At 34.6% G+C, this 15,109-nt stretch overlaps 1 protein-coding gene across 1 annotated transcript in view; it reads right to left on the reverse strand.

Annotated features, from left to right (window-relative positions):
• Positions 1-14,020: 14,020 nt before the first annotated feature.
• The window catches only part of LOC128221733 (chitin synthase chs-1-like), a 29,489-nt gene continuing 28,400 nt past the window's right edge, over positions 14,021-15,109 (reverse strand). Inside the window, exons 19-20 of the mRNA XM_052930333.1 lie at positions 14,628-14,756; positions 14,021-14,175 (exon numbers count right to left, since the gene is read on the reverse strand). Coding sequence (XP_052786293.1) covers positions 14,021-14,175; positions 14,628-14,756 — 284 coding nt within the window. The remainder of the gene's footprint in view (positions 14,176-14,627; positions 14,757-15,109) is intronic.

A 15,109-nucleotide genomic window follows, 5' to 3' on the forward strand; every position in this document is an offset into this window, starting at 1 on the left:
AATCTTTGTAAAGGTCCACTAGACGATGAATCATGCCAAATATCTAAGCTCTAGTCCAAGTAAGTTCAGAGGAGAAGATTTTTGAAGTTTTAACTATAAACATATAGAGCATACCCATGACCCCCCGGGGCGGGGCCAATTTTGACCCCAGGGCCATAATTTGAACAAACTTTGTAGAGGTCTACTAGACGATGAATCATGACAAATATCTAAGCTCTAGGCCAAGTAAGTTCAGAGGAGAAGATTTTTTAAGTTTTCACTATAAACATATAGAGAAAACCCATGACCCCCCGGGGCGGGGCCAATTTTGACCCAAGGGCCATAATTTGAACAATCTTGGTAGAGGACCATTTGGTGATCCTACCAACCATATATCAACGGCCTAAGCCTTGTGGTTTGGGAGAAGAAGATTTTTAAAGTTTTTCCTTTCCATTGCCATGGCAACCAGAGTTCTGCATGGAATTCAATTCTTTGAACAATTTTCAAAGGGGACCACCCAAGGAACATTCCTGTGAAGTTTGGATGAAATTGGCTAAGCGGTTTATGAAGAGATGTCGTTTAAAGTAAAAGTTTACGGACGGACGACGGACGGACGACGGCGTCGGACAAATTGTGATCACAAAAGCTCACCTTGTCACTATGTGACAGGTGAGCTAAAAAAGGAATAAAAACACTAAAAATATGCTCCAACCCCTGTAATTTCTAATACAGTAGTAAAATCAAGAAATTAAACATTTAGAGCTGCACTCCCACAGTTATACCGTTTTCACACCTTTTTTGTTTTGGAATGAGCATTTTTTGGCGTAATTATCTGCAAACCAATGATAAAAGATTGCTGACAAAAGATCAGATCACAGATTTCAGATTTCCGTTCGAAACTAACGGTTTAAGAAAAGTGCATAAAACATCAATTTTTTAACTTAAATAGAAAAATCTACCATTTAATTTTTCGCAAAAATTGGATGGTTCCAATCCAAGACATAAAATGAGAAAAGTTGTCAAAACGTCCAAAATGTGAGAGTGCAGCTTTAACGTTTGAAAGTAACTCTGTTTGCCTCGTGCCCCTAAACAGGGTTTAATTATATTATATGCCCAGTGGGTTTGTCCCTGTATATTTTATTGTATGATTGCAGTAATGGATACTGGTCTAATTATCTTCTGACAATTTTTCACCAATTTTAAAGAAACAGAAAACACATATTAAGCTCATATAACGCTGTACAATTTAATCTCATTCATTAGGTTGAGAACAATTCCCTAAAAATATTAATTGTGGAAACATATCTTATTTAAATACATACAGGAAATGGCGACATCATTTACCCATTAGTATGAAAAATGCAGTTTCCTGATATTTGAATAGCGGTTCTTTATTTAAGCATCTCAATTCATTCAACATACACATAGTATGTATTAAGTTTCAAAGGAAACCAAATCATTTTAACGATTGTTTTCACAAACTTCTTTTCCTAGTTTCAACTTTTGAGACTTTTTGATGAGCCTGCACCTTCCCCCTCTTATGCAGTGGCTTCAAGCAATAAAGCTACCAGCTCAAGTTGCACAGCTGGTGAACAAGACTGCTGATAGTCGGCAAACTGCACACTTGATGCCATGATAAATCATGTCCATCTACTTCCAGAATGAAGAAATGACGCAGCACAGAATTGATTTCAATTGGACCTTTCTGTACTTTCATCCCCTTGTTGTAGTCAAAGACTATATCTAAGTGTGCAGTGAGGGATCTTGAGAAGCCTTCTGCTCCTCTGATGAAGTAAGTTTGGCAGAGTGTGAAACTCCTGTCTACTCATATGCCTGGACACCTGTGATCTATGTCTTCTTGTGTGTGCCAACCATCACCTGAAATTTTTTTAGAGGAAGTTAGTGCTTGATTACAAGTCAATGTGACAAAACAAGGTCTTTCATTTATGCCACCAAGAACTAGTATTCCAAGTTTCATAACTCGTATGTTAATTAACTCAAAGCAATTGAGCAGAAACTGTTTGGTAATTAATTTTAAGTCACTGCTTCCACTTATACTATCAGTAATATTGAACGTGAACCGACTGACCCAAATGCTATTTTAAATATTTTTTATGTGCAGAAACCTAAATCCTATTGACACAAAAGTAATCCAATTGTATGTCTTCACAAAACATTCTACAACAATATTTGTCAATTTACCTCAAAGATTGATTATTGTTTTTTAGTCAGACAAACACAGAGATGGCCCTATATCGCTCACTTGATTTGAGAAAGGATTCTAACTTAGTTATTGTTTGGACACTTACTGAACACTTTTGGTCTGACTGTGAAAATATTAAAAGTCCCTGTATAATGGGCTTACAAAAACATGAAGAAAAAAATGTATTTGTTTAAAAATAACAAAGGGCCATAACTCTTACAATATTTAAGTTTGTATTTAGCAGAATAAAAAGCTTTTCCTAAAATACAACCTTAAAACTATATTTACAAGTAAAACAAAAAAAATTGCAAACATGTTTTTTGTATCTGGTTTTTGAGAGAGAATGATCAGAAGAAAACATCACATATTCACAATCATATTAAAAAATTATTTAGTCTTTTTAAAAAAATTATATTCTATTTCAAAAACACTGCAAAAGACAAGACACTTGCTTTCAATTTATTGATTTAATACATTGATGATTATCAATTTTTATGAAGCGAGATGGGTCTTACACTGTAACCGGTGCAACCTGCATGTTCTTAGTTGCTCAGTTATTACCTTTCTTGAAATTCTCCTCTTGATCTGAGCCACGCCAAAATGATGGGAGATGCTTTGGTTTTTCCATTGAAATGTATAGCACCTCTGTGTTTCTGTTTGTCTCCTGAAATAGTAAAAGTTTATTTATAATAATAACAATAATAATAATCAGTGACTTTTATTGAAATTATTTTCACAGATTGTGCCTTGCACATTGGGGAACAAAGTTGACTTCTGAGGAGAAGATTTTTCCATATAGACATATAGGAAAAAATAGCTCCGCACCCTGGAGCAATGTTTTTTATGAATCAATATCCGGTGAAGAAAATTCATACAGGGTATTGAAACATTTTTTGCTTCAAATGAAGACTTTTAACAAAGATAACTTAACTACCTCTTCATCATATTAAATAAAAATTAACACAGTCTATGACGCACACAGAGCCCCACATTTGATCTTTTACCATAGTTTGATTGAGAGTTAAGTTTCACATCGACAAGTCTTTACAGGTCTATTAAAGCTGCACTCTCACATATTGAACGTTTTGAAAAAAGTTATAATTTTTATCTTGGAATGAACCAATTTATGCGAAAATGCATGGAAACCTGTGATATAAGACTGCTGACAAAAAATGTCTTTGAATTCACATCAAACATGTCCAAACCAAATTCAAACTTTGGGTAATCACTGTCATTCACGATGAAATTCAGCACTTCTTGCCCAGTATATATACGTTTACTTTAAGTGGAAGGCAAATTAAAACAAACACATTTGTCCGAAAATTAATCAAACTTTAAATGGGATTTGTTCACGTAATTTTCAAGAATCAGGAAGTGAATTAAATGTTCTCATGTTGCCAATTTAGTCTCGATCATCTAGACGCTTGTATCCGGATCTATATCGTTCTTTGACTCTAACTAGAGGGGCTGCATGATTGAGACTAGCCGGTTCTTTGATAATTGTTACGATCGAACAGTGGTTGAAAATGTAAAGTGAGACCAGTTTTTTACCTGTTATTGAACAAACTGTTATGTTGGCAGGACTGTCCTCCTAAGCAATGCAAAGAACAGCAATGACTGGCTGGCACTCTGTAAAATGGCGATTTAAACATTATGTCCAATTAAAACTGTCCCATTCTAAACAATCCATCAGCAATATATATAAATGAGCTGCGCCATGTGGAAATGTGTCTTGGGAAGTTGACATCATTCCATGTAATGATGTCATAAAGATGAGCAGAAGACATTACTTACTATGCAGTAAAAGTTCTTACTTTAACAGTAAAGATATCTTTTTTTGAGAAAATTAATCAAAGTGAGCTCTTATATGTTATGTTTCTACAGTACCGTAGGTCTTGTACACATCTATGTTACAGATATAAATAATAAACAGGAATAAAATGACGAGTTGTGTACACACTAATTCCTCCTTATGTACTGTGCAACTCAAGAAAAACAATCCATAATACTAGTAAATCTCTAGAATTCCCTTACTTTTCTCGCTGTACAAAAATGAATGAGGAGTTGCAAACAAGCAGGGCCATAAAACTTTTGCTATTTAAACTGTACCACAACAGCAATTTAAAGACAGTGATACTCATTGATGGAATAGGCACTTAGACAGCTACATTTTTTGAGAAATGGAGATCAGACTAAATTCTCCAAAGATAATTTATAGCTTTATTTGAAATAAAGAACATGTTACAGTGTTTGTGTTAAACTTGTTACTTATCCCTGATTTAACACAATCATTACCTTCAAAATGGTGATAAAATAAAAACAAATATACCTTATTAAACACTGTTTACTATCACATCTGTGCCCCCCCCCCCCTTCCCCCTTCTTACATACTTAAGCGGCTCTTACCAAAGTAAAGAATGAAAGGTCCACAAGGCCAATTATAATTATACTAATTTGATTTTAAATCACCCAAAAGGCTTTCTACACATAATGGTTCCTTAATTTAAATCTAGCCTCCAAAGTTGTGATTTCATTGAAAGACTTGAGATACCTTATTTAAAAAAAATGACGAAAGGAAAGCTTAAACGCAGAAGTCTGGACGGGTATACGAGCCTGGAAATAAATACACAAAAGCTCACCATGCTGCTAAGGATTCTTATATAATTCCCGGCCCAAGTTCAGCTGGAGATGTTGATTCCACACGGCTGGATAACCGGCCCAGTGCACCCAATCTTCACCATGGGCAGTATCTGCAAGAGGAGGTTGTATATCTGGGAAAACGCATTTATAATCAATTTGCGAAAGTTCTTATCCGCCATAAGTAGTGAACATGTATGTGGCTTATAGATCATCTGAAATGAAGTTTAATAAAGGAGACAAGGTTCGGTCTGGGATCTAAACCTGGATTTTGATGCTGAAATTGTAAGTTTTGTTCAAATGAAGTATAAACTTAAAGTGAGTACAGAGATATCTTGAAGCCCAGATTTATCACTTACCTGAAGTTTGTAGGGCTACAATTGAGAGCTTTGCTGTAAACTGCAGGGACTGTCCCCATGAGCCTTTTGTCTGTAAGGGGAATGGTGGCTTAGGTGATTGGTGGTACCACTCTGCATTTCTTATCCACACACAACACAGTGTATCTGAAAATGACAGAGAATGGCCATGCACTTATGAAAGCTATGCTAGAAATACGCAGTTATGAGTGTATCAGATGACATTTCCACACAGAAATTGTGAGGCCACCAATACAGCAGTACCGACATCAATGACGAAAACATATATATATCTGTCATGGAGCTGTGCTGGTTCTGTGGCGTCAAAACCACTGCAACTTGGCAATTCACTAGAAACATCTTTTCAGAAAAAAGAAACAACCAATACAGGGTAGCCTTTGTCACCCAGTGAACACCCAGAGCATCTTGTTACTTTGAGCATCTATTTACTTAGAAGTACAATGTAGCGTCATTAAGATCTCAATTAACAAAAAGTGTATCTGAAAGCTTTAAATACTGAACAAAGTGTAACTTTGAGGCGGTCTGCGAGCAAATACTTTCAAGAGCAGAAATCTCCCAGAAGTTTGAAAAAGATTATGCAAAGCTCTAGCTTGATGATTTTGGCCCAATTTCAAATGGTTACTCAGTAACACGACGGCGTAAATTTAATCAAACATCAATATAGTTACACAGGAAAATAAGAAATAGCTTTAAACTCCCTCACATTCATGGCAGAGGGGGGGGGTCCCAAGGATATCTTGACGCAACTTACCATAGCCGCCTTGCGTTTTTGTTCACAAAGCCGGCACACACAGTTCATTCTCAGTTTGCATGTTGTGTACTGAAAAGTTCCAGCTTTCCATGACACTCGCAATAAAACTATCCATGAATTAAAACAAATTAACAAATAACTACCAGGTAATTATGGAAATATAAATGTCATTTTTTACTTAAATTAATGTTAAATACAACTTATGTTGCAGTCAAACTGGATAAAATATCAGGAAAATGTGTCCTGTTCCAAAAAGTGTGTTTTGAAGTTGCAGACAATAGTCCAAAGGCCAAGAATTTAAGTGTTCAGATAGGGGCAGGCAAATCTTAAAAAAATGTCAAAATTTTAAAACTTAAATAAAACTAAAATTATACAAACCTTATATAAATCATGTGTAAACTTGAAAATACATACAAGAATACAATGTACACATAATCAAATGCTACCTGAGAGAATCATTTTTTTCAAGAACTACTTGAAGGGGTACTGCAACCTGCAAGCCTTTCGTTGTCGGCCGACACCTTTAAACCTCTTTCCCGCACATTAATTAAACACGTCTTATGTTTCGTCAGTGCCGGTTTTGATGACCAGTATAAATCCAAAAGCAGTTTTTCTGCCAAAATGTACCCAAATGATTTGGATGAATGCTTAACAAGAAAGTGCAGTGTACACAATCAAATAAAGTATTTAGTGTTCCAGAAATAATGAGCAATCTGAAATCTGACCCCTTACATTCCTTAAATATTCACAAAGTGTTAAGTTCTTGTGTTTGTTATCTTTTTATGATTCAATTGGTAAAAAAATGGTGCAAATGTGAGAAGCCCTGAAGAAGAAAACTGATATTTTAATAGAAATAGTGATGAAATCACTGACATTATGTTTACTTAGCAACTAAAGCAACAGACCAACCAGACCTACCAGTATGCTTATCTATATTTAACTGCTAAATTTTAAAAACCCAAAACATACAGATAAGATATGTGGCGCAGTTGTTTACATTGTGTGATTTAAATGCATATATTTTTGTTGGTGATTAGTTTAAATCCAACTGAAGCGATCTCTTATCAATATAAATCTTAGTTCATCCAACAAATTAAATATTTGAATGTTAGAAGATTTGTTTTCAGAAGATCAGCAATAATGTATTTTCTTTAATTGTCTCAATGAAAAATGCAATGTTCAAGTTTATAGGCACTGTTTTATCTGAGAATTTCCCTGGGTGTGAACCGCTTACTGTGTCCAAGTTATCCAAGCTGGATCTAAGACATTACTACAATATGGGCAATTTGCTCTGCCATTTTTATAGATAATTGTGTATTCCAAAGGTATTCTTTTGGTACATTGAACTCACAACAATATTTGAACTCCTGACGTCCAGCACCGCTGTCAGATTATCTAATCCAGCCACTATGCCATTGCATGCTCTTTACTGAACGAAAGATAAATGAATACTCACAATTTTGAACAGTATTTTTTTGGTCACAGAATTTAGAAAATTTGTTACCTGATGATCCTGTAAATTTTGTGTGGATAGACTAAATACTGTTCGAAGTTAGCAAATCAAAACTAACATTTTGGGTTTATTCAGTGTAGACCCTAAAATATCAATTTTGATTTTTAAGTATGAAGGTTTGTTCAAAAGCTCAGTACAGTTTAATTTACTTGTTAAGTTATCCAATTTCTGTAAATAAATATTACTTAACTTGACTATAAAATACTGTAGGGGGGGCGTGTCGTAAAGTTAAGAAAAATCCAAATAATGCAACAGTCAACTGCAGCATGGGCCCCCAAGGTCCTGCTAATAGCGGGGACTTTGACTTTCGGTCCAGCCAATCCCAGGTAAAATTCCCGCTCTGCACAGACAAACAGCTGGTAAAAGCCCTCTCAAATGAATTATGGTCATTTCGTAACCGCTCATTGTTGGTCATTTCGTAACCATTGTGTTAGTCAATTCGTAACCGTTAAGAAATCGAATGGTCATATCTTAACCGTTGACTCCTATAATTATGAAGAATTAATTTAATACCATTTGAATTTACAAAATAAGTTTACTGTAAGTATAAAACATAAAAATAACAACATAAACAAAGTTAAATCTAGTAGTTGTATTCCTTCTTTATTCCTAATAGTGTAGTGCGATTTGCCAATAAACTCTGAAACTATGACAAATAGAAACATTCACACTAGCTATTTTTTATGTTGCGAAGGAAATATTATAAGTAGGCTGAATATTAAATGTAATAGTTTTTTAATTCATAGATGTTCTACCATTGAGAGGAATTGTGACCTTAAGCCAATACTTTTTAAATATATAGACCATATAACTTTAGAATTTCATTTTTTTTAAATTGCATAGAAGTATTGTAAAATGTAGTGAGCTTGCCGAATGAGAGTATGCGCTTTTTATATGCTTATTGTATTAAAAATGTGCTGATATGTTTAATTTTGTATCTTGTTATTGGTAATTAATACCATAACTAATAATTTTAGGCTGTTTTTTGTCGGTTTCTGATATAAAGTATGCAGAATATGGATCAATTGAGAAAAGAACAGAACAAAATTTTGTTCGTTTTAAACAATTCAAACAAATATAGTCAATGAAATAGGTCAAGAATGATCATTGATATAAACGTAATTTGAGTAAAAATACATCGCAATCGGTCTTAAATTATTGTTTATAAGTAAGCAAAATGTGAGAAAATAATTAACATATTTTGGTAGTATAACAAATCATGTCTGATTTAGCATGATATATATATATATATATATATATATATATATATCTAATAACTATTGAGTAACACAAATTATTGGCTTGCTACTAGTGAGAATTTGAGTAATGTCTCCCAATTGGTGTCTTGGTTGCTGTGCCATATACATCCAGGTTCGAACAATACACTTAACGAGGTGCTAAGTGTACTATTTATCACGTTGTTAAATGGTGGTTACCATATGAGCAATTGATTTCTGGACGGTTACGAATTGACTAACAGAATGGTTACGAAATAACCAAGATTCAGCAGTTACGAAATGGTAAGGTTACGAAATGACCAGATCCCCGTCAAATGCCCCTGGGGACATCCTAGGTTAGGCCCATTCCCTGTTTTCAGCGCAAAAACCAATAACACCGCATTCACTCAGCACTGCCGGTCCACCTGGAAGGTAAAAACATGGCCCATTTCCCGTGCTATCCCCGGTATAGACAATACCTGGGGGCCATGGTTACAATTGACTGGTGCATAACTGTGGCAAATAAGGGAAATATTTTATTGTTGCATTTATTATCAAATATGATAATTTAAGACACATGCAAAAAGCCACAATACGAATTGGTGATAGTGTTTGTTCTGTTCTGCTATTCAAAGGTGATTAGAATGACTAATGACATGACAATGACAAACAAAATGTAAGGCATTTGTATCCTTTCGTCTTTTATTTATTAAAATCTGAGATGTGAAGGGAGCAAATCCATTTTTAGATTGGAACATACCAAATAATAATAAGCGACGATGTAGTGTTAAACCAAGTTTGCTAGAAATCAATCGAGTTTCTCCAAAATACAAGCAAAAATTACACCGGATGTTGATACTAGTGATTTAGTTTCGGATGAACAAAATCCGGATAAATCATTTGCTTTTCATCCAAAGGGTGGACGATTTATACTACTGCACAAAAGTCATAAAAAATAAACGAAAAAAAGTTGAATATGTATTTTAAACACTTATCAACTTACCATTCTCTTTCCGTAAGAGATGAACGCCATACTGCATAATTGCACGATGGTACCACGGAGATACCCGAAAATTTCCGTTATATTCCGGAAAGTTAAATTTCTGTATACTTAAAAATTTGGATGCTGATGGTACACGAAATATCGAATTTCCTTATTTCTGTTTTTTATGGAATGAAACTTCGGGATAATATACAATAGGCTTTAAATAAAGTAAAACAAATAAAAAATGCTTAGTATATAGCTATTTTTGACCAAAATTATGATTTTTTCCCTGGTCGCCTTAATAGCTATTTTTATGGATACACAAATATACGCACACAAAAGTTTAAGAATATTTTTTTTAATATTAAAAGAGAATAAGATTTAAAACAATGAAATGATCTCGTAAATAAACATTCAAGCTTATCAACTTACTGTTAGTGGACATTTTTATTGACATTTGATACATCAAATCTGAACTGAAAATATTAAGGAGACCAATTTTTGTCGCCTTAATCCAGCGGTCCCCATAATGCCTAGATTAATATATATATGGTCACCTTAATATCTGTAGTAGATATATATATATATATATATATATATATATATATATATAGGCATACAATGCACATGTATCAAATATGGAGTTAAACCTTTCAATATGTGTTTCATTCTTGTCGCTTTATTTTGCAATATTTATTTCGACCTTAGCCCTGATTTTTTATCAATGTACATTTCAATAAGATTATCACTAATTTCATTACGTTTAAAGAAGTATTTGCGCTTGGTTGCCTTTAAATTACGATGAATAAACAGAATGTGTCATTGAGTACATGGGCGCATATACACTATAATGGTACCGTACAAATGATTTAAAGTTTCATACATAAACGCAAAACGCCTTTTAACGAAGTCCCAGTATCATATGTAGTAACAGCAAGTTGACAAAACCACAGATGGCAGTATCAGTCAGAGATGGTGAAACGTTTGTTCTCATATGAGTATATATGTTATATAAATATCACAATAAAATGGGATAAAAGGTTTGATTTCTCAAATATTGTTAAAAACTGTTAAAGACGATTTGGGCAAAAAATAAGTTTATTGGGCATGGGGTGTACCACGCCTTGGAGACCTTCTTATAATATATACGATTATATCCGCGAGAAATGTTCACCATCTCAGACTGAAATTATCACCTGAACACAGCGACATAACATCAAATCGAATCATATAGTGCAGTTTACGACTGACACAAACAATAACCTCACAGCGCGGATTAAGTTATGACTTAAACAATAACTATAGGGCAAATTACACCAATGTGGCCTTCTCATTGTTACATTCTTTATTTCTTTTAATTGACAAATGACAGTGGATCTCATCTCAGACTATTGGCTACCTTCCATATTTGTAGGTTTTGAAGCTGAATGATTCATGATTTCAAAAACATGCTGATCATGCTGGATCTACTTAATTTGCTTTATTCACATTTTTCCGCATTGTTTACACCGGATTTGGTCACTTGATGGAATATACAGTGGTTACGTTCAACCAATTTTATTTCTTCTTAAAAGAGACGTAACCTCACATTCCCAAGGCGGAAGCTCAACCAGGGTAAGGGTATCTTTCTCATGGTCTCTCAAAATGGACACCAGGACTGGTTTCTAACCAGAAAACGGACTCGAAGCAGAACATGGACTTGATAGTTATTCTATATGCTTTCAGCTGTCCTCTCAATCGAGCTAAACAAAGTAAGAATCAACTGCTATAAGGCTTTTGGGGCTTTTAATTGAATACCGTCAATAAAAAGATAGTACCATTTCATTGCTACGGTTCACATTATTCATCTCGTCATATTATTATTTATCAAATTCAAAGTAAACACTTCGTAACATATAAATGAAATGGTGACTTTCATCTTGAAAAATATATTAATACATATTGTATCCAAATGATATTTGCTGTTCAGTATTACACTTGTATGAAACACATAATTACATGTTATGGTTAAATACATATTCAGCAAAGGTGATGAAAAGGAACAAAATATCAAAATCAAAATGTAAAATCTACAAAAAGTAGTATTGACAATACATTTCGAGCGCGACATGGGTTATGGAGACAACTAACCCACAACTAACCCACAACTAACCCACAACTAACCCACAACTAACCACAACTAACCCACAACTAACCCAATTCCATCTCCAATACGAGTCAAACATATCACACTAGAAATTAAGCTTTCCTTTTTAAATTAAAGTCTTTTTGCTATCCTGAGAGTTATTTAGCAGTAAAAGAAAAGAATCTATGAATTTTGAAATGAATCTGAAAAAACAACAATGCATATGACTTAACGAAAGGAACATCGGTACCCCCAAAATGCTGTTTTTATTTGTCCGAATATTTACACTTTGTCCGAAGTTATGAGCTTAAACAGTATTATGAAACAAAGTATTGAAAGCTCTCCTGGGTATCTTCAATTTGCACCCGGAATAGACTGAGGTTTACTCGGAGGCACAATGTTCAACTATAGTAAAAGTTATTGAGGATAGTCTTGATGATAATATGTTACTTTATCGCTGTCTAATACATCAATATAACACAAACAATAAAAATATAAAAAAAAATATTTTTACACAATCTTCGTACTTAATTGTTCTCTATTCATGATACTGTCTACATTTTCTCCCTTCTGGTCCAGTCTCCAAATTTAACATGGCAAGTCTCTCATTTACACATTTGGTAGTCAGCAAGGGTTATTTACAAAATAATGCACACATTATCAAATCAATTTATATGGTTTATTTAGTTCATTTTCCCTAGTGCATTCGTTTACACCTCTTCCACAGGACAAAATAATGCACCACATTATCAAATCAACTTATAAAGGTTGTAAAGTTAATTTTGCCTAGTGTATTCGTCTTCACCTCTTCTACAGGATCAGTTTCTGCCCTCTACACGGTGGTTGTCTCATCCTTGTGTACCTTTATGTCACTGAAAATGTTGATACTTTGATAACAAAATTTTGAACACGACAGAAAATAGTTTGAAACTAAGTTTGAAACAAAGCTCGTTTTGTTTGGATTATTGCATTTGACTTGGGTAGTTAAGTATAGCTCTTAATTTAACAAAAAAGCTCATTATTAAAGAATCAGATTTGTTAAAGAAGTGCCTAAAGTTAAGGACAAATATACGTCCTGGGGCCATATTGATGAAGCAAATTTCTTAGTTTTTGACAACGATTATTTAATACCCCCTATTTTTATCAAATTTATTTATATGCAATTGTTATATAGTCCATGTTATTTTTTATTGCCGTATTTTGTCCACTTAGTTTAAATTTGTAACAAACATGCTTTATGAATAACGCCCCAGAATTGCTTGCGAAATGATTCAAACTGGACAGTGGTTGTATGTTTGCAGTGGACTAGGTGGCAAACTTAGCAACATGTAACTGCCTATGCTACGCTCTCACGTAACATCATGTGATGAACGCATGTAACACTTAAACGCATCAATTCGTTTTCTGGTATTGTCGGGATCATACCCACTTCGTATCTACGAAGTTGTGGGTTTGATCCAAACCACGGACACTTTCTCGTGGCCTCTCAAAAATTAACGTACGTACTGGTTTCAACCCAGAAAACGGACTCAAAGGTGAATATTATAAGCTTTGAAATTGAGTTACAATCGATATAAAAGAAACAAGTATAAACATTGGTTAAAGGAGCAACTTAATCGTTTTTTGTAGGGCTATGGACGCAAAATTGTTTTACGTGAACTACTTTAAATGTCAATTACAACTTTATCGCTTTTAAGGTATCCTTCCCACAAGCATGTGAATTTCTAATACCTTGCGACCCCTTATTATTTTGGCACCATTTGAAAGGGTTTTGTATGCAGAGAAATAAAATGTGAAAACAATAAACAAAATTGTATAACAAAACAGTTTTTCTACTTTCAAAAATTGCAAAATTGGTATTTTTACGTTCGATTTCAGTTTAAATAAGGAGCAAATATACAACCTGTAGTAACTTCATGTATGACGTACATTTGGCCAGCTCTTTTAAATATAAGAAATCAGCAGGCAAAACCTTCCAAATCATATCATAATTATATGGTTTCACCAGTCAATACTTAACATAATGGTTAATGGAGCTACCAGGAGCCATTTGTATCAAGCTGGATTTTTCTTTGGATTGGTCAACGTTTATCCAATAATTTCTATTAACCAATCAAATCATTTAAATGTTCAAACTAACTGGAAGATAACCTGTGGACAACTTATTCAAGTTCTATACAATCGGCTGCAGAGATCTAACTTATTTGTGGTCTCATACCATTACTCTAGAATCCTACCTATCATTAAATGCCCAGGACATGTTGAATTCACCGCTCATTCGGTAGGGCGCTCGACCAAGGAAATGTGTCAGTGTGCCTATACGGTGCAGTATCATTGCCAGAAACTGTATGAGGAGTACGAACGAAAACAGCACCAAAACCACCAACCCTGCAAATATACATGTCTAAGAGTAAAAAAAGCCCCGTTATACTGGATGATATCGCTTGCCAAATTAAGTATCTGCTCATGGTTATGGACCTTTACTCACAACAGGGTTATTTCCAGCCACACTAAGTATCTGCCCTTGGTTATGAACCCTTACTTACCAACAGGATTACTCCCCACCACACTAAGTATCTGCCCTTGGTTATGATCCCTTACTAACCAACAGGATTACCCCCATCACACTAAGTATCTGCCCTTGGTTATTAACCCTCACTCACGAACAGGGTTACTCCCCGCCACACTAAGTATCTTCCCTTGGTTATGAACACTAACTTACCAACTGGGTTACTCCCCGCCACACTAAGTATCTGCACTTGATAATGAACCCATACTAACCAACAAGGTTACTTTCCGCCACACTTAGAGTCTGCCCTTGGTAATGAACCCTTACTCACCAGCAGGGTTACTCCCCGCAACACTGAGTAGCTGCCCTTGGTTTGCCAACGTGAATATAAGGACCATCCATAAAGCGTTCGAGACAGCAAACACCATCAACCAAGCATTACGTAGGTCACCCAGCTTTTCTATAAACAGAAATTTAAGAGGTTGCGAAAAGCTTCTGGTACAGGCACGTGTATTACTTTCAGCGAACTACGTATGTGTACAGTGTAAAAATGGCATGCACACAGGCACGAGAGAAAGGATCGATGAGAGTATCTTGGAGTCTACAAGAACACGTTAAAAAGGGAAATTTCGCAAACAACTTTTAAACTCAACTTCAAATTGAACGTGTATATATTAGTCACAACTAAAAGAACACGTAACCTCTTTAAAATCATTCTATAAACATTTATAATTTGAAAACGTACGAATTATTGATAAGAGTATAGTGATATTTCCAGGCACCATATCAATTCACATTGATTTCATAGACAGA

The sequence above is a fragment of the Mya arenaria genome, chromosome 16 (assembly GCF_026914265.1).
Source record: "Mya arenaria isolate MELC-2E11 chromosome 16, ASM2691426v1".
Taxonomy (NCBI): Eukaryota; Metazoa; Mollusca; class Bivalvia; order Myida; family Myidae; genus Mya; species Mya arenaria.